This window comes from Coenobita brevimanus, chromosome 112, assembly GCF_032717465.1.
Source record: "Coenobita brevimanus isolate Jiangsu-jjx chromosome 112, ASM3271746v2, whole genome shotgun sequence".
Lineage (NCBI taxonomy): Eukaryota > Metazoa > Arthropoda > Malacostraca > Decapoda > Coenobitidae > Coenobita > Coenobita brevimanus.
This window is the reverse complement of record NC_137065.1, coordinates 4,933,526-4,952,848: the sequence shown is the minus strand read 5'-3', so window position 1 is coordinate 4,952,848 and position 19,323 is coordinate 4,933,526. Positions and strand designations below refer to the sequence as shown.

The window sequence follows — 19,323 nt, the reverse complement described above, 5'->3', positions numbered from 1 at the left end:
GCTAGTGTGACAGAATGCTAGTGTGACAGAATGCTAGTGTGACAGAATGCTAGTGTGACAGAATGCTAGTGTGACAGAACGCTAGTGTGGCCGAATACAAATGAGGCGTAGCGTTACAAATCAACTGTGATGGAGAATTACACATCTAACCCAACAGAACCACGGTATTAGTTGTATCTATTCCCATTTTCTTCGTGCTCCAGTGAATGAAAGCTGATGGAGTGTTAGAAATGTTAGTATAATCCAGTTAGAAATTTTAAGTGGGAGAGTTAGAACAGCTAGGATGATAGAGACTTAGAATTCAAGTGCAAGAGTTAGAATGCTCATATGACAACCATTTAGCTAGTGTGACAGAAGTCTAGATGTGGCATAGTGCTGAAAATCAAGTATGATAGTTACAAATCTAGTATGAGAAACGAAGGAGTTAGGATCCAGATGTGATAACCAGTTAGATATTTAGTGTGACAGAAGTCTAGGTGTGACAGTGTCATAAATCAAGTGTGATAGAAGTCTACTCGTACTGTAGTATGAGAAACCAGCGGAAGAGTGGGGATGCCAGTATATTAAGCTGAAAGTCGAGTATGACAGAAGTGCATGTGGGGAACAAAGTTTGAAATTTAGTGTGAACGAAGCGCAGGTTTGACAATGTTACAAATCTAGAATGAGGGTTATAAATCCAGTAAAAAACATCAAACATGAGTTAGGATGCTAATGCGATGTACGGATAGAAATCCAGTATGACACGTGTCGAGATTGCATAGAGTTCGAGATCTAGTGTGTCAGAAGTGTACGTGAGGCATAGTGTACAAAGTGTGCTGGTTACGAATCCAGTGTGGGAAACGAAGCGCAAGAGTGACAGTTAAAGTCACAGTCAGAGGTGGTACAGTGTCAGAAATCAAGTGTGACAGTTGTAAATCTAGTATGACACAATTTAGCAAATTTCACTTCCCACTCTTTCTGTGATCCAATCAATGAAGGTGGATACCCTGGTGTAGAAGGATGTACTGCCACAGAATATGTTGCCGAAGCTGACGATGCCCACCTGTACCCACCGTCCATCACACAGTTGTACCACTAGAGGACCCCCACTGTCACCCTGTTGGATTAGATAGACTGATAGTTAGATGGACCTGTATGTTGTGAGTCCCCCTTACCATGCAAGTTGTACTCCACACAGAGGCGAGTATGGCCCCTGTACAATGTCAGCAGTTTAGTTTACATGGTTTTAAGTTTCCTAGCTTAGATTAGTTAACTTTCTTGGCAGATTACCTCCCTCAACCCACATATGTCTTTAATATTCTCAGTATCATCAGGCAATTGGGTTCAAATTAAGAAAAATCTCTATTTCCATTGAGGCCAGTGACGACAGAAAGTAGATCATTTGAAGATTTTTTTTTTCTATCAGATATTAATTCAGAGGAGGGAGGCGATCGAGGGATAGCACAGGAATCGTCTGAAGTGGAGTAAGAGGAGAAATTCTGGGCAGAGTTCTGTCCTATGAGCCCGAGGACTTATTTCTTTGTCTTCTCTCTTAATAGTCTTTTTTTTTTTTTTCCCTCGATGATGCGCCCTCTCTTCCGTTACACATATCCTACTTGCCTTATCATACACACTTCCCTTGCCTCACTCTGACACACTCTTTTTGGTTTTATCTTGTTTTTGCTGCTTTCAGATCATTTTATTATTATTATAATGGGTTTTTCGAACAGGAAGACTAAGTACAGCCGTCATTAACTTGACCACCGTCTGGGAACCCTCCTAAGCTTTAATCGTCTGGAGGTGGTACTTGTTGCTGTTGTTGCTTAACTTCGGTCTGTCTGGCGAGCAGACCCACCTACCATAGGTAACCAACTGCTTCTGTGGGGCCATCCTACACGTGCAATGCATACACAGTGTAAGGATTCGGTGCCCCCGTGCGATACACAGTACCTCACCAGGGTAGGAGCAAGGTCTTTCTCCCGGCGAGGTGTAGGGAAATGTGAGGAGGTTTGGTCCCTGGCTGATACCACAGTTGCTGCACTCTGGGTGTACAGTGCCACCACTTGTAGGCTCCGCTTCAGCGCCTCTGGAAGTAGTAAAAGTAATTTATACCAGAACGTTTTACAAAACTGTCTGTTTATCAATCATCTTATCCGTTATTGCTCCATTAGGAGAGTGGGGGTCCTAGACTACGCTACAGAATCCAGACACACAGTACAAGGTAAGAGTTTCTATCGCTTTTCCCTGATTGGCAGCATGTGACCAATGCTCCCCAAATATCCGTTGGATAAAAATCCTTTTAATTATAAGAATCTAAGAGCACTGGTCGAGTTCATTCGTGACCCCATCTTTCAACCTCAAGAATCAAGCTGCACTGGGCAGGTCCATTGGTAACCTCATGTTTTAATTACCGGTACTTGAATCAGGGGGCACTGAGCGAATCCATTTGTGATCTCCCCTTTTAACGTCGAGGAACACTGTTCGAGTTCATTTGTGACCCCATCTTATAAGACTCAAGGAGCACTGGCCAAGTTGATTTCTGATGTCTTCTTTTAACTCCTTTGTGGCCAGAGCTCCTGTGTGAGGTTGTGCTGGAAGGGAACTGTGCGTACTGTCCTCCGGCTGTTGGTTCATAACTGAGAAGCTCAGAGGTCCCTACCCCGGGGTTCCCCCTTTTCTTAGCTTTGAAAATCTCTGCTTCCGTCTTAAGCTGGGCACAAATGGGTTAACTACAAGAAGCACTGGGCAAGTCCATTCGTGATCTCACCCGACAAGCACTCCTGAAGAAGTCAACAGCGCAGATGAGGGAAGGTGGGTTGTTGACCTCGTATTCGGCGAGTATTATCAAGCATGTGTTCTCCGATACCACGTTGACCGTCAGCTCCTGCAGAGTATTTGGCTCCGGTTCCGTATCTGTGGAGGAACACAGACAATTACTTAGTTACTTCTATGACCTTTGTGTTTTCCATGCCTCAATACAGGGTGGTCTGTAAATAATGACGCAATAGAAGCACACCAATCAGTGCCTTGTATGTTGTAAGGACTGCTCAGTCTCCTTATGATGGACATAGTACTCTCCTTGTGCATTGAGTTGACCATCCCCTTTCTTTTGTACTGTACCTAAGCTGACTGTTTTACATAACCAAGAAGCCTCTGTGCTTCTCTCTGTTTCATAGCTTCTCTCTGCTTCAGAGCACTGTTTGAAGAGCTTGAGGTCACTGCTTATTAGTACACCTAAATGTTTCTCCAAATCATTATGGCTGATTACACTCCCTAACAAAGGCAACTTGGTTATTGGATTTTCATGACCACACTGCACCTTCTTGCACTTGCTCAGGTTGAGCAGCATTCTCCACCGAGGTGGAGAGGGGGGGAGCGGGGGAGAGAGAGAGAGGGAGGGGGGACACACCAAGCCAATATCCGCTATCCTTTCCATGAATAATTATCATCACTTTCACGTATCATCATTCCCCTGATACGGCAAACGCTGGACGCTCACCTGTGACTCCCCATCCGGTCACCACGGCCAGGTCACAGAAGGGCGTGTCAGGTGCCAGGCCAAGACACACGGGTTGCACTGTGGAGTCGAATACCAAGTTCTCCTTTAGTTGCAATAGGGCGATGTCGTTGCCCTGATGGTGGTGGAGAGAGTGTTAGAAGATATGCATTCTCTGTCTCTGTCTCTGTCTCTGTTTGTCTTTCTGTCTGTCTGTTTGTCTGTCTGTCTCTGTCTCTCTGTCTCTCTCTCTCTCTCTCTCTCTAATATATATATATATATATATATATATATATATATATATCCATATATCCAATCATCCATTTTCCCATGGTTTATCTACATTTCAGTCTGCCTATCTCTGCGTATCTTATCTATCTATCTACCTATATATCTATCTCTAGTCCACCTAAGTTCCAACAGAAATATCGTCACCTTAGTGATAGCAGAAAAAGCTAAAGGTGCTAGATTTATGCCCACACGCGGATTAGTTAAAGCCTTCACTTAACCCCTTCCCTTCTATGTGCGTCTCCACAGCTGAATAAAGTCGTCTGTGCGTAGCAAGAACAAAACTTTAAAAATGGAGTTATTGGAATGCAAAGATTATTGAAGGACTCATTCATCGTAAGTGCATAATTTTTTAAAGTGATTAAAATCGTCTCGAGTTAGGAAAAAACGCAAAACACGTGATGGGATTGAAAGTGTGTAACAGTGCACTCACCATAACGAGATTAACGTAGTCCTCGTGCACAATCCATCTCTCAACCTCGGCAGTTCGCAGTTCGGACATTAAGATGGAACCGTAGCCAACTGTTATATTTACTGGCTGTCTGTATAATAAAACGAAAGAAAAGGAATAAGATGTAAGGCGTTTATTCTCTCTCTCTCTCTCTCTTTCTCTCTCTCTCTCTCTCTTTCTATATACAAATATATATATATATATATATATATATACGCAAGGAAGAAGGAACCAAAGGTTAGTTTGCGCCTCCATATCTGTACTATTCTGTCTATGGAGCATCACTCAAAAACAGTATAAGATATCAACAAACTTCAAAATCAAAAGTGAAGGGCTCTCTGGGGTGTGCCTGAAGGGAAAAAAAAAATCAGGAACCATTATAGTTTGTCTTCTAGCAACGTTGAAACTGAAAAGTGTCAGTCCCTTGTTGATGAATAGGAGGGCGCGGTAGCACAGTGGTAGCGCGCTGGACTCGTAATCGGGGGATTGCGAGTTCGAGCCTCGCCCGGGCTGCCGTGCTGGGAGTGGTAGCTCGCTTCTGTAACCCTAGCGGGGCTATATAGTCCAATACAGGGCTTAGCTCGGGGGAACTCCATTTCTTCATTTTTTGTTGATGAATATTGGCTATCAACGCTCCTATTACATTGATTAGTCAGATTTTCGTCCTTTTGCATCTTATTTCCTGTAATTCAGTGGCAGGAAACGACATCACTACGGCTCTTCATCTTTTCCACAGCACTTCTTCGTGACGAGCACCGAATTCAAGTGTTAATCTATTTTATAAAATTCAACCTGCGGGATGGAGAGATGTTAACCTTGACCAAGTCAAAGTAAAGTGAAATGAGTATAGCGTCATATTCTAGTTTTAATCTATTGTTACAGCTCAGTAGTGATGGTGAAGAGGTTGTAATTTAGACCAACTTAGAGTGAATGGAATGTACCATCATATTCTACTGATTATTGTTAACACTTAGCTCTGAAGATGGAGAGATGGAAATTTTAAACTAAGTTAAATTAATAAGAGTGTTGCGTCATATTTTAATGTTAATCTCTTGTTATAGCTCAGCGTTGAAGATAGACAGACGGCAAATGTAGTTCAGCTTAGAGTAAATTCAGTAAGGCACCATATTTTAGTACTGACCTGTTGTTAAAGTATAGCATTCAGTTAGGAGAAATGGAATATTTGGCACAATTTAGAGTCCAAAGAATATACTAAAACGCATGACATTCGCGAAAAGCTCCAAATGTTAATGTTAGTCTATTGTTACAGCTCAGTAATGATGTTGGAGTTATGGCCGTTTTTGACCAAGTGAGAATGAAAATAGCATAGCATCATATTCTAGGGTTAATCTATTGTTACAACGCAGCATTGGAGAAGGAGAGATGGTAATTATAGACCAATGTTATTTAACAAGTATCAGAACACTCTAGTCTTAATCTATTGCCAAAACTCGCCATCCAGTGAGAGAGAACAATTTTATGCTGAGTTAAACTGAAAAAAGTGTAGCATAAGATAGCAGCTCAGCAGTGAAAATGGAGAGACTGTATTTTTAGGCCAAGTTAGAGTGATAATAGTATACCACAACGCATCCTAGTTTCCTTAATTCATTGGAGGTAAAGGAAAAAAAAAACTCAGTCACAAAGGAGAGATGGCAATTTTAAGCCAAGTTAGAGTAAGATTAGCATATAAAAAGCATAATATTTACCCTAATTCCGTGTAGATGCAGTGAGCCGCAGTCAAAACCCAATTAGGCTTGATGATGGACCCTCCACAATATACAGAACCATTAACAAAGGCGACGACGACTGATACTTGGTAGGGATACTCGTTGGGGGAGGCATCGCTACCGTTGATGATTCTAGGGCTCTGCTGGGGAGAGAGAGAGAGGTGGGCGGGTGAGAATGAAAGAAAGAGAACGACAGACAGAGACAGACAGAGACAGAGAATGAGAGAACTGAAGGGAAGCGATAAGAAAACAGAAAGAAAGGGAAAAAAAAGGCACTCGGACAAAGACAGGATGGAAGAGGAGAAGTAGTACCTGTCGGCAAAAATTCATACATTGAGTAAGACTGCGTAAAAGACATTAGAAGTCAAATAGGTAATCTTATTTTGATTTAGTTGTGAAGTGCTTCCTATAGTTCTCTCGCCTGAACATGGCCCAAATTTTCATTCTTTTGCAGCTTATTGCAGTGGCAGGAAAAGACATTAATAAGGCTCTACATCATTTCCACAGCACTTTTCATGACTAGCACAACATTCAAGTGTTAATCTGTTGTTACAACTCAGCATTCTTGATGGAGACATGGCAAATTTAGGCCAAGTTAAAATGAAAAGAGTATAGCATTATATTCTAGTGTTAATCTGTTGGTACAACTCAGCATCAAGATGGAGATATGGCAGATCTAGGCCAAATTATAGTATAACTAGAGGGGCACTCAGTGGAGCGCATTTCTCCGACAACGGCAACTTAATTTTCAAACCACTATTCATAATAAGTTAGGTTTTCTCAAAAAAAAATTTTCCGGTTCCAGAATCTGTAATACGATCCGGATCGGTCCCAAAAGTTAATAGACTGTTCCCTGGGACATGGGCTATCTACACACCAAATTTGGTCCAAATCTCTCATTTTGTTTCTGAGTAATCCCGCTAACAGACAAACAAACAAACGAATGACCAAACAAACGGGGGTGAAAACATACTCTCCTTATCGAAGAGAAAGAGTGTAGCTGCACACGTGAAATTAGAAATATTAACAGCTAATCAATCCTCTCTCTCTCTCTCTCTCTCTCTCTCTCTCTCTCTCTCTCTCTCTCTCTCTCTCTCTCTCTCAATCAATCAATCAATCAATCAATCAATCAATCCGTCTATCTATCTATCTGCCTGTCTGTCTATCTATCTACCATCAGTCTGTCTTTCTGTTTATCTAAGTTCACTGTACCTGAGCTCTGAAGTCGTCCACCATCACAGGCGCCCAACCGCAGTCAGCTGTTGGCGCAAAATCAAGTTAATTTCTTCAGCCTGATGATCTACAGGGTCGCTCATATGTAGCGCTGCATAATTCCTATTTTACTTTAACTTGGCCCAAAATTACCATCGCTCAATCTTCAATGTTAAGTTGTAATAACAGATTAACACTAGAATATTAGGCTAGTCACGAAAAAGTGCTATTAAAAGGTTGTAGAGCCCAAACACTGCCTTTTTCTCAACTGAAGTACGTGAAATAAGCTGCAAATGGACGGAAATCTGGACTAAGTTACGGTAAAAATGGTATGGCAACTAAACTGGCGGTATCTTATGTGTTGTGGGGACGGCTCAGTCTGCTGGTGTGGGCGTGGGTGTGGCAGAAGGGGTAGGAAATGGATAAATGATGCAGACTAGTCACTGATAACGCTGACTAGGCCGTCCACGCAACGCACGAGAAATCACCCAGCGGAGTGGAAGAGGAGAGTTATATGTGGACAGCCTTGTATTTTGTATTTTATTCATACTGACACCAGACGATTTTATTCAGTTTAGGAGAGACCTCAGCACGGATGGGTTAACGGAAAGACGGTTACAAGTTGGTCCATATATAACTCTCCTCTTCCACCCCGCCAGGCGATTTTTGTGTTGCAGGGGCGGCCCAGTTGGCGTTAGCAGTGTCTACCCTGCATCATTTATACGTTTCCTGCTCTCACTGCTATACGCCGGCCCACACCAGCAGATTGAGCCGTACCCGAAACACGTTAGATACCACCAGGCGAGGTTAAAGAGAAGTGGCATTTTCGGACAGCCTTGTATCAGAATTAAATTTGCCATACGCCGAGAACAAACATATGATTTTGCCGCCATGGTGCTTCCTCAGGCCGTGTCAATAGGATTCTCATCTTAACCTTATTTAACCTAACTTAAGCAAACCTAATCTAACAACCTAATCTAACATAACACACCCAAACCTTGCATAACCAAATTTGACATAACCTAGTCTGACATAGCCTGACTTAACTCTTTCACTCCGGTAACACATTTTCTGTTCTATTTTCTCTTCCATCTAATGATTATATTGAACTTCCAGGAGGACTTCTAGTAGCGAAATTATTAATAATGTACAGCACTGTATTTGACCGTTCAACTAAAAAAAAAACCTTGGAAACTTAATAAATGTGTCTGAATGGCGCCCAAATGAATAATACGTCATCGGACTGAAGGGTAAAACTAACCAAACCTAAGTCTACATTAAGCTCACAAGGAAACTTCCCTGAACATTAGATGACGATAGGCCATTCTCAAGATGCATAAAATAGTTAGTTGGTGGTAAAATAATGAAGTTGGTAAGATTTCTGTTCTTGTTTTTGTCTTTTCTTGGAAGAAACCGTTTGCGCGCACCTGGCCTTTGGTTCCTTCTTCCTTGCTTAGAAAAAAAAAATCTAAAAAATCACGGGATTAGATAGAGATTATATTTGGAACACCTTCAATTCAATGTCATATTTTCTAGTTCAGTCGTGGTGTTACAGAAGTGGAGAGAGTTAGTTACAGCCTTCATTAACCCCTTTCGTACTAAAGAGTCTCCCTAACTTTAATTATATCGTTTGGAGGTAGCAGGAACTGAATACGAAAGACGTTCTCTTAGCAAAGAGCCTAAACTTGTAACATCAGGCCTCTCCCATGATAAGCAGAATCGTCAGGCTGCGGCAGAATGTAAATAAGAAGATTAATGTTGTCAATCATCAGGGATTTAAGTTCTCTTGACCCGGCCTAACCTAGCCTAACCTAAGCGTTCAACAAGTCTTTTAATCTCACCACAGAAGGGTCTCCCAGATGAGCATGAAGTGGTGGTGGTGGTGGTGGTGGTGGTGGCGGCTTGGGGACCTGAAACGTAGAGGAGTACTGAAGTAAGATTAGGTTGCCAGGGTAGGTTTGGCAAGGAAAAATTAGGTTTGGTTAGGCTGAGTCAGGTAAGAATAGATTAGCTTAGGTAAGAATACGTCAGGTTAGGCATGAATATTTAAGGTTAAGTAAAAGGTTAGGCTGGGTTAGGTTCTGTTGGATTAAGTGATGGACAGGTGGCAGAGCTGACGACTGCTGATTGTAAAAACGCGAGGTAGATTTCAAGCTGTGGAAAGAGTTCAAGGACATGAATTGTGTTAAAATAATGAAAAACGATCACCCTCAAGACGCACCGTAATGTCATAAAGCACCTCTGCGACTACCAATACACCAATAGTTATTCAGTATTGACGGTGAGTATTAGTTCTGAAGTGGTGACATGTGAAGGAATACGAAGCCATATGATGCACGTAAGAGGACTGTTGGGCCTTCAGGGAACATTTTATCTAGTCTGTGTCTAAAGTTGAATGAAAGAAATAGAAATGTGGCTGCATACTCATCATAGAACACACACACACACACACACACACACACACACACACACACACACACACACACACACACACACACACACACACACACACACACACACACACACACACACACACACACACACACACACACACACACACACACACACACACATCAAACGGTTCTCATACTACTACACTATACTGCACTGTATTTTATGAGACAGTCGAGATAGGATGCACATGATTAGCATATGATCGGTATACCAGTAGGAAGACGGTTTCTGCCTTTTGATCTGTAAATATACCGTGAACTATACTCATTTTACCCTACAGTAGCTTGGCCAAATTTACTAGCTCTCCATCTTGAATGCTGAGTTGTTGCCATAATATTGCACAAGAAAATGGCTCTAGTCATGAACAAGCGCTATGGGAAGAATGCAGGATAATATTAGTCTTATTATGACACCGAACTACATGAAATGAGCTGCAAAAGGAAGAAAATCTGAGCGAAGTTAAGGTGAAAAGACTGCAACAGCTATGTATGTAAATGTTATGCAAAAAATTATATCTAAAATATATATATTAATGGGTAGGGATAACAGTGCTGCAAAAGCCATCGGAACAAGGTGGGGACAGTAAAACGACATACAAGCACATCCTTGGGCCAAGAAAAGGTGAAAAGAATATAATACCACTACACCAGATCTACAGGTAATATCCCTAGCATATAACAACGGAGATGGGGAGTGTTGTGTGTAGCAGCTGAAACTTGAGGGGTAATTTGATCGGTTCTCAGGTTGTTTTATAGTGGATTGGTTATTAAACATCGGATTCGGGTATCTAAACCTTTGTTCAGAGTCATACTTAGCATTCAAACGTAAAAAACAAAGCGTAAGCAAAAAGTGTGATAATTAATAATAAAAACAAAATAATAAAACATAAAGCAGCACACACCCCTTAATGCGATAAAAGCAACAGAAGCTAAAACACACACTATTAAACATTAAGGAAAAGAAAACACATACACACAAACACCACAAAATCAAATCATAAAAATGCACACAACAATAAATTATCAAAGCAAGGAAAACAAATACCAGAGATAATAATTATTAAAAACCCCAAACACAAAGTAACACACCACAAAAATACATTAAACACACACACACTTCCAATTTCAGTCTTGTTCACCCTTCTAACCCTGCTAATTCGATAGCGTCTTTAATATATAGTTTTTCTACTTTCAGACGGGTTTCTGCAGCTTCGGGAAAACCTGATACTAGTGATGGAGTTATGAAAATCCACTCTTCCTCCACCAGATCTCCTAATTTTTCACCACATCTCCATCACTTCTCCACCAGTTCACCCATTCTTCGCTAATTCTCTTCTAATTCCCGCCCAATTTTCCGCTTATTCTCCACAAATTCTCCAATAATTCTTCACTAATAATACATGAACTCACTGCTTCTCCATCAGGTCTCCACCAATTATTCACGAATGGTCTACAAATTCTCAACTAATTCCCCGTTAATCTTTCATTCATTCTCCATTAATTTTCCACGAATTTCCCAGCATTGTTCTACCATTTCTCCACTGAATCTCCACCTTAACTCCACCAGTTCCCCACCAATTCTCCACAAACTCTCCATCAGTTCTCCGCCAAGTCTCCTAATTGTCCATCAATTCTCCACTAATTCTTTATTAATCTCTTCAGAACGACGATTTCTTTTATATTTTCTGCCTCCAGACGATTTTCTTCATCTCGCAGTGACAGTAGGTGAAACAGTCTACTATAGCCTGGTTTCTCCTCTGACTGATAATAGACATACCTCTCACCTCCCTCTCAGTCTCTCTCTCAAAAGGAGGTTGTGGACAGCAGGAGAGGAATAATTTCAGTCTGCAGTCCACTGGGTTAACACTCAGATGAACCTGGGGCTACAACAACAACTACTACAACTATTATTACTACTACTACTACTGCTACTACTACTACTACTACTACTACTACTACTACTATAGCTGGAATCAAACTATCGTATACACTCAAATCTCTTAAGTACGAAAACTCCCTCCTTGTATCTCCTGAAAAAATCACAACTTAGCTACGACGGAAAATTGCTCGTAAGTTTGTATGATGATCTGGGTTCTTCTCTTGAGGTTCTGTCACCCTTGCACAACCACACACGGAGGTCAAAAGGAGGGGCCTTGTACAGACTCAGCGTTATATAGAGTGGAAAGTGTGAGTGTGTGTGTGTGGGGGGGAGGGGGAAGGGTGAGAGTGAGTGAGTGAGAGAGAGGGGGGGGGGAGGAGTAGCAGTGGTGGAGAGAATTGGAAAACTGAGAGAGACTATTATTGTACAGCCAGATGCAAAAGTTGACCTACAACTCCATCTCTTCTACTTCACTCTTCATATCCAAGAGAATCATCTATGGGCAGAGAAACACACCAGGCCTCTCTCAACTTGGGAATATTAGCCAGCAAAGGGAAAGAGAGAAGCAGAAAAGGTGAAATATTAGGTGAGCTTTTGTCAGGGATTGTACGTGGGGCACTGATAGTAAAATAATCTATGCTGTGCTGGGGGGAGAGAGTGGAGGGGGAAAGAGAGGGAGAAAGAGAGGGAGAGTGGAAAGGTATAGAAAGCGAGAGAGATGAGTACTGTATGTGTGAGGAGTAGCAGGTAGAATAATGCATTCGGTGTGTGGGGGGGAGGGAACTGGGTGGAAGGGGAGAGAAGTGAAAGGGAGGGGAGATGTTAGCTGATTGCGAATGGGAAAGGTAGATTTGTAAGGGTGAGTGTAATGGGGAACTGAATGGGGATAGGGCTGGGGATGTTCTGATGAATGGAGAGAAGGAGCAACCTAGCAGCAGGTTGCGTGATAAGGGAATGTAAGTGAAAGGGATGGGAGGGGAAGGAATGACGAACGAAGGGGGCAGAGGGAATGATGATAGGAGTGAGGGTGTGAATGGAAGAGGAAGGGGTTGGGGGAATGGGAGAGAGGGGGCTGGGTAGGAAGGAGAGATTTTTGGGGTAGGGAGAAAGGTGAAAAGTAAGAGAGAGAGAGAGAGAGAGAGAGAGAGAGAGAGGCGGATTCGGTACAGAAACTAAGAGAGGTGTGACTGAAAGGAGGGGAAGGGGAAGGGGGAAGGGAGTAGGAAGGGGGTTTGAGGCAAGGAACGAGATTGCCTACATGACAAACAGATGTAGGTTGGGAAAAAAAAGACGTGTGTGTGTGTGTGTGTGTGTGTGTGTGTGTGTGTGTGTGTGTGTGTGTGTGTGTGTGTGTGTGTGTGTGTGTGTGTGTGTGTGTGTGTGTGTGTGTGTGTTCCCAAAATATCTTGAAAAGTTGTGGATAAATTTTCACAAAACCGTCTTTCAGTAGCAACAATGTGGATGAGCACAAGTATTTAACTTTTCGTAAGGATATGATCAAAGACGATAGAATACCAGCCGCCGTATATCAAACTGCATTTTGGCCAGTAACTCAGCAAAGGATAGGTATATATTTTTTTCAGATTTGTTTTTAAGGTAGCTTGTGGCGGGCAATTTGCATTTGCCCCCGAATGCTTTTGTTCTCTCTCTCTCTCTTTTTTTAGTTTACTTGTGGGCCTTATCTGCTTTAAATATATATATATATATATATATATATATATATATATATATATATATATACAGTATATACCAGTACATATTCTGCACTAAAACTGTATTCATCCATTTCCCTTCGACGACACTTTTTCATATTATTCATGATGCCACCAGACGGTTTTATTCAACTTCAGGAGGGTTTCGTAATAGTGAAGGGGTTGATGAAAGCTTAATCTAACCCCAATAGATCGAAAAGCCTCTCCTGAGCTGGATAAAATCGTCTGTTCAATCCGTCATTAGATCGAGAGCGTAAGTAATTCTGTAAGTGCAAAATGGATTGAAGGATATTATATACTTTTTAACTACGATTAATTTTACCTTGAAAATTCTGTGTGGTGCTGGCGTGGATATATACAATGGGGTTAGTATGTAAAATTTTTTGTTTATATATGGATTTTCTGTTTTTCTCATGGAACGCAGTATCTTGAAAGTACATAAACGCAGATAAGTGTACGCACAACCAAAACGCGCACACACATACGTTTGAAAATTTTTGCCCTTTCTCCCAAACACTTGTGTACCCAGACACACACACACACACACACACACACACACACACACACACACACACACACACACACACACACACTCACTTACACTCATTCACACTCACTCACACACACACACTCACAAATACACACACACACACTCTCTCTCTCTCTCTCTCGCTCTCTCTCTCTCTCTCTCTCTCTCTCTGCAATTACAATAGATCCATAACAATATGACGTTCAATGGTTCATGGCAAGGGATTACATAGGAAGCAGATGAATGAGGATGAAAATAGTAGTAATAGTAGTAGTAGTTGTAGTAGTAGTAATAGTAGTAGTAGTAGTAGTATTGCAATTGTTGTTGTTGTTGTTTTTGTTATTGTTGAACCCCAGGGTCATTTGAAGGTGAACACGGTGGACCGCAGGCCAAAGTTAATCTTCTACATAACACCATCCTCCTTTCTGGGGATAGAGAGGGGACTAAGGAACGTTTGTATAAGGCGTCCCTCTCTAGCAACGTGAATAGAGTTGAAGAGGGACGTCAACAAACTCAGCTTCTTGAATTTCCTACTTTTTTTTTTTTAGATGTACATTTAAAGCATTGCATAGAATTAGAGTCTAGAGGTGATATTAAAAGAAGTATTGATCGAAAATGCAAGATAAAAGGATGAAATTGATAGAGGTGTGTTTGATCCTTTGGTTAGGAGAAATGACGTAGCTAATCAAGAAATCGAAAAATTGGACCGATAAATAGGCCGAAGAAGAGTATCGAAAGCGCTGAAACCATCAACACAGCACCGAAAGAGGTGAAAAAGGCACGGGATGTATGGGAATGTGAGGAAAATAAAGAGATAACGAACTTTGAGCATTAATGTAGCAACATAGGCATGAAAGTATGAGAAAAATTTAGATCAGGGAATGCTTTAGACTGATGAAGGATTCTGCAGATATCAAAAAAGATTGCGAGAGGCACGGTGGAGAGGAGCAGATGTGTGCTCCTATTTGGCGATCGTGAAAAGAATGAGAAAGTGAATCAGGCTAGAATGAAAGAGGAGATGGGAAGGGTTAGGTAAATACTGAGACAGATTACAATGAGAGAGTGTAGGAACAAGACCATTAACCAAGTAGCCCATAAAGGTTCACATCCGGGAAGGTTTATTGTTCACATAATGCCACACAGGGAAGGGACTGGTAACCTGTCTTAAATCGTTAGGACCAAGTAACTACAGTGGGACCTTTCACTCCTGATGAGGCAACAAAAGACTGATTGATAGATAAATAAGCCGGTAGGTAACGATGGCCAGCTCTAAGTGAACCAAGTTTTGACGGCGACTGGAAGTGAGTTTCGACACTAAAAGTCATTTCTATACGGAGGTACTTCAGTGCAACCCTCCACCCAAGAATTGCTGCTCTGGCTTAATAATCTTCGAGCCATAGCATTTCGTACAAGTAAGGTGGTAGTTTTAGTGCTATTCTTGTTTTCTGCACTTGATGAGCTTTGACCCCTGACCTGGCGGATATAGGTCATGCTTGTACGAAGCACACTTGTAGTACTCATTAACGCCTATGAGCATGCAAAGTTTCGTTCGATTCCATCCACCCACTGTGGAGCTAGGGAACTTGAAATTTGCTGAATGGAGGTGGCGCTGCCAGCGACTGGAAGTGAATTTCGATACTAAATGTCGTTTTTGTATAGAGGTGCTCCAGTGCAACATTCCACCCAAGAATCATGGTCCTGGCTTAATAATCTTCGGAGCCTTAACATTTTGCACGAGCATAGTCTTGATTTTAGCTATTTTCACCGTTGTCACATATAACCTTTGACCCCTGACCTGGAAAATGTAGCACAGGTGTACACTAGAAAGTTGCAGTACTTGTCAATGTCAACAAGCATGCAAACTTTCATTCAATTCCATCAGCCACTGGGGAACTAGGGGGGTATTTTTGAAAACCGGTACTGGTTGCTAGGGACGCTGAGGCCAATCTTCGCAGGGTTGCCACTCGAAAACTAGAGGAGAGAGGGGAAAAATGGATGACACACTTCCGATGACCTCAAGATTACGCCTAAAGAAGTCAGAGCTGTCTACAACCATTAGTAATGTTTCTACATTTCAAAACGTGAAAAGGACGAAAAAAATTGGTTTTTCGGCCGTTGCCAAGCAACGGGTATTTGCCTAGCAACCAAAACCTTGTGGACATAACTAGGTTGTTGGCTGGTGTTTGTGTCCAGGTTTGGTAGGAATTGGTTAATTCTGAAGGGTAGAAGTGCCTGTCACAATTGAACAAAAAAGAATCCAAGAATACAAGAAAGAAACGCAACCAACAATAAGGGCAACATGGAGGTGGCCAACAGGATTACTGGACTGATGGGAAATGGAAATGGCCGGATAAATAACAGCAACAGTCATTGATGGTCATTGCGTACGAGACAATAAGCAGTGAGTCTGTGCCAACCAGCCTGGCGCTCAACAACGCAAGCCACACCACGATGTCGTACCGCGGGACTCATTCTCTATGGCGAGTTTCTAGGTAAACTAAAATATCTGTGGCCATGGCGGGCATTTTCAGGCGCCTTTTTCCCCCCCTCGTCAACAAGAAGACCCACTGTTCATGTTATCTTTCCATGTAGTAGGTGAACTGGCCACTCAAGCGTGCGGGAATTTTATGCATTAGAGTCGGAAGTTCGAGGGAAAAGGGTTTCTGATTTCTTATTAATTCCACGCCATTTTGATGCCTTAGTCTTGTGATACTTATTCAGGAATTAAGTGATTTTAAGCATACACCTCCCTCTAACCCTCCTTGCTGATAATTCCATAGTTTGTGTCAAAATTTGGGATGATTGCTCCATCCATCCATCCATCCATCATCCAATCCTACATTGCCCCATGAGAAGCGTAGGAGCCCGGGGCTAGGCAGTTGGTCCAGACATTTACGATGAGAGAGACCAGCCTCACTCCTCCCTGAGTGCCATTACATGAGCAATAAACCCCAACCATCCCTTGGATATAAACCTTCACCGGTTAAATCCGTACTGGAGCGCAATAATTACTCACTAAACCACCAGGCGCTAAAATTTGGTAATATGGTTACCCCCGAGAGTAGTAAATGGTTTCCTGGTGTACAGGAAACCATTTGGCATGTCACTCAGTGTAGAGTCACCCACAGGCAGAAGGAAGAGGAAAGAATGAAGGAAAGACAGAAGAGGGAGTGCAAAGTTCCCCGTAGGCAGAAGGACAAGGAAAGAATGAAGGAAAGAAAAACAGAAGAGGATGGAAGGAAAGAAGGATGGAGGAGAGGAAAGGGCAGACACCCGACAGCAGCACTACATCGAGTGAGTGGATGGTGAGCGCCCCCCCTTACCACATGATTGTTCCTAACACAAGTAATACTTGTCGCCAGTCTGGCTACATTTTCATTCGGGGTAACAGGGACTCCAGAAAGAATAATAATAGTAATAATAATAATCCATCCATCCATCCATCATCGAATCCTACATTGCCCCATGAGGAGAGTAGGAGCCCGGGGCTAGGCAGTTGATCCCGACATTTAAGATGAGAGTGAAGTAATAATAATAATCTATCTATCTATCTATTGCCAGACGCCTCAATCCCGTTTGGGGTGGCCACAAACAAATCGCTTCCAAGTCGCCCTGTCCCCCGCCATTTCACTGCCCTGCTCCCAACTCACACCCCCCTCTCTCATATACCTCTCCACCCCATCCCTCCATCTCATCCTCGGCCTCCCCCTCCCTCTTCCCCCCTCCACCTCACTCACATACACTCTCTTCGTCAGTCTTTCACCCTCCATCCTCTCCACATGGCCAAACCACCTCAGTGTGTTCCTCATAACGCTTCCTATCACATCCACATCCACACCACAACGCTCTTTCATATCCTCATTTATTATTATTATTAGTATTATTATTATTATTATTATTATTATTATTATTATTATTATTATACTAGTAGTAGTAGTAGTAGTAGAAGTAGTAGTATCAGTATCAGAAGCAATAGTAGTAGTAGCAGTAGTAATAATAATAATCATTATTATCATTATTGTATTATCATTATTATTATTATTATTATTATTATCATTATATAAAAGGTGGGTTATTTTGTCACACCATGGTTATTTGGACGTGATGAGGCACACACATTGTTAAAGCGGATGGCAAAACATGTCAAACACTTCTTCATGACTCATAAGAATTTTACATAACAAATACTCTATCACATTTAAGTGGGAATTCGAGTTTGGGTGATGATGATGATGATGACAGCTGTTAAATGGATGGACAAGCAAGAATTTGACGACTTCCTTATGCTCGGATGTTTCATATTTTTTGTTTGCCCTAATTAACATTAATGGATGGAGTCAGAAGCCAATATATAGACGGTAACACGTCCACTGTCAGACGGAAAGTAATTAGGGACCAGTCGGTAACAACCTGATGTCTGACCCTAATCCATCCCCAAGCAAGGCTGGGGTTCACGTTCGGCTAACTGAAACCAAACATGAAAGGCATAATAACATGATGGAAGCCGTAAGCAGAGCAAGTGAAATGCATTGAGAATTCACGTCAGATTCACCGCTGCCGCCTCACTGCCTCATCCCCTGTGCATTTTATCTTTCTTACGACAGGTTGGCTTCTAGCTCCCAAGTACTATTATGATGGACATATTCATCTTGAAACCTGACACCAAGAGCGAATCTGTATATGGAAGAATGTAGCCTTGGAGCTGAAAAAGGAATATTCAGATTGGTCACATGTAACATTAGAGCTTAAAAAAGGAAGGAAATAGTATTATAATCAGCAGCTTTACAATCCCCACTTTTTTATTTTCTGAATAATGTTCTAACATTTGGTCCAGCATCCATTAGCCTCAGTCACATTAAATAAGCAGTGGCTGAATCGGTAGAGAGGAGGCACCCAGGTTCGAATCCCGGCTGGGGCAGGGAACAGTTTAAGGATTTGAATTTCATTAAAAAAAAAAAAAAAAAAAAAACTTTCCTGACCTACCAGAAGACCCGCCTACATGTCGTAAAAGTACCCCCTCTAATACCAGTACACCAGTCCTGTATGAGACAGCTGCATGTATTCAATATGGACGGTGGGTGTTAGCGCCGAAGTGGTGACATGTGGAGGATTAAGAGGACTACTGGGCCTTGGGATAGGCCACTGCCCGCGAGAAATAAGCCCTGACCTCTGCCCAGAGTCGGACGCAAAACATAAATAAATAAAATGCAAAACTTTCTAAGCACAGGATCAACAAGAGGCTGCAGAGGTCCATTTCAAGTCGGATTCCTTCCCACAACTCTCTTATCTTTCCTCAGACTCCCTCGCCTTTTCTTCATGTTTGAGCCATAAGTAGTAGTTTGGTCACTATTCGCTGCTCGAAAGTAAATTATTTATGATAATGACTTGCTAGGGGTTCACACAGTACTTTTTTGCTAGGTTGATAACTCGTTTAATTACTGTAATGCTATATATAACAAGTGAGCTCATTCATTGATACGAGTGTAATTTATAACAATTTTGCATATTCCGCAACAAGACTAACTACTTATTACTTTCGCCAACGATTTTGGAGGTTATGTATTCACCTACGTTTGTCTGTATGACTGTCAATTCAA

The 19,323-nt window shown here is 41.9% G+C and overlaps 1 protein-coding gene across 1 annotated transcript; it reads right to left on the bottom strand.

Annotated features, from left to right (window-relative positions):
• Positions 1–342: 342 nt before the first annotated feature.
• Positions 343–4,265, bottom strand: LOC145418055 (transmembrane protease serine 11G-like). The gene is made up of 6 exons (XM_080286588.1): positions 4,197–4,265; positions 3,479–3,611; positions 2,747–2,892; positions 1,935–2,063; positions 986–1,096; positions 343–375 (listed from the first exon to the last, which is right to left on the bottom strand). Exons 1-6 carry the CDS (start codon positions 4,263–4,265, stop codon positions 343–345), a joined length of 621 nt encoding a protein of 206 aa, XP_080142714.1.
• Positions 4,266–19,323: the final 15,058 nt, after the last annotated feature.

Bases quoted from the DNA above. Each gene is read 5' to 3' on its own strand.
- LOC145418055 (XM_080286588.1), bottom strand. From the start codon at position 4,265: ATGTCCGAACTGCGAACTGCCGAGGTTGAGAGATGGATTGTGCACGAG. The intron at 1,097-1,934 runs GTGAGGTACTGT...CTAATCCAACAG, and splicing joins AAGACCTTGCTCCTACCCTG to GGTGACAGTGGGGGTCCTCT. The intron at 376-985 runs GTATCCACCTTC...CTTGATTTTCAG, and splicing joins GTACATCCTTCTACACCAGG to CACTATGCCACATCTAGACT.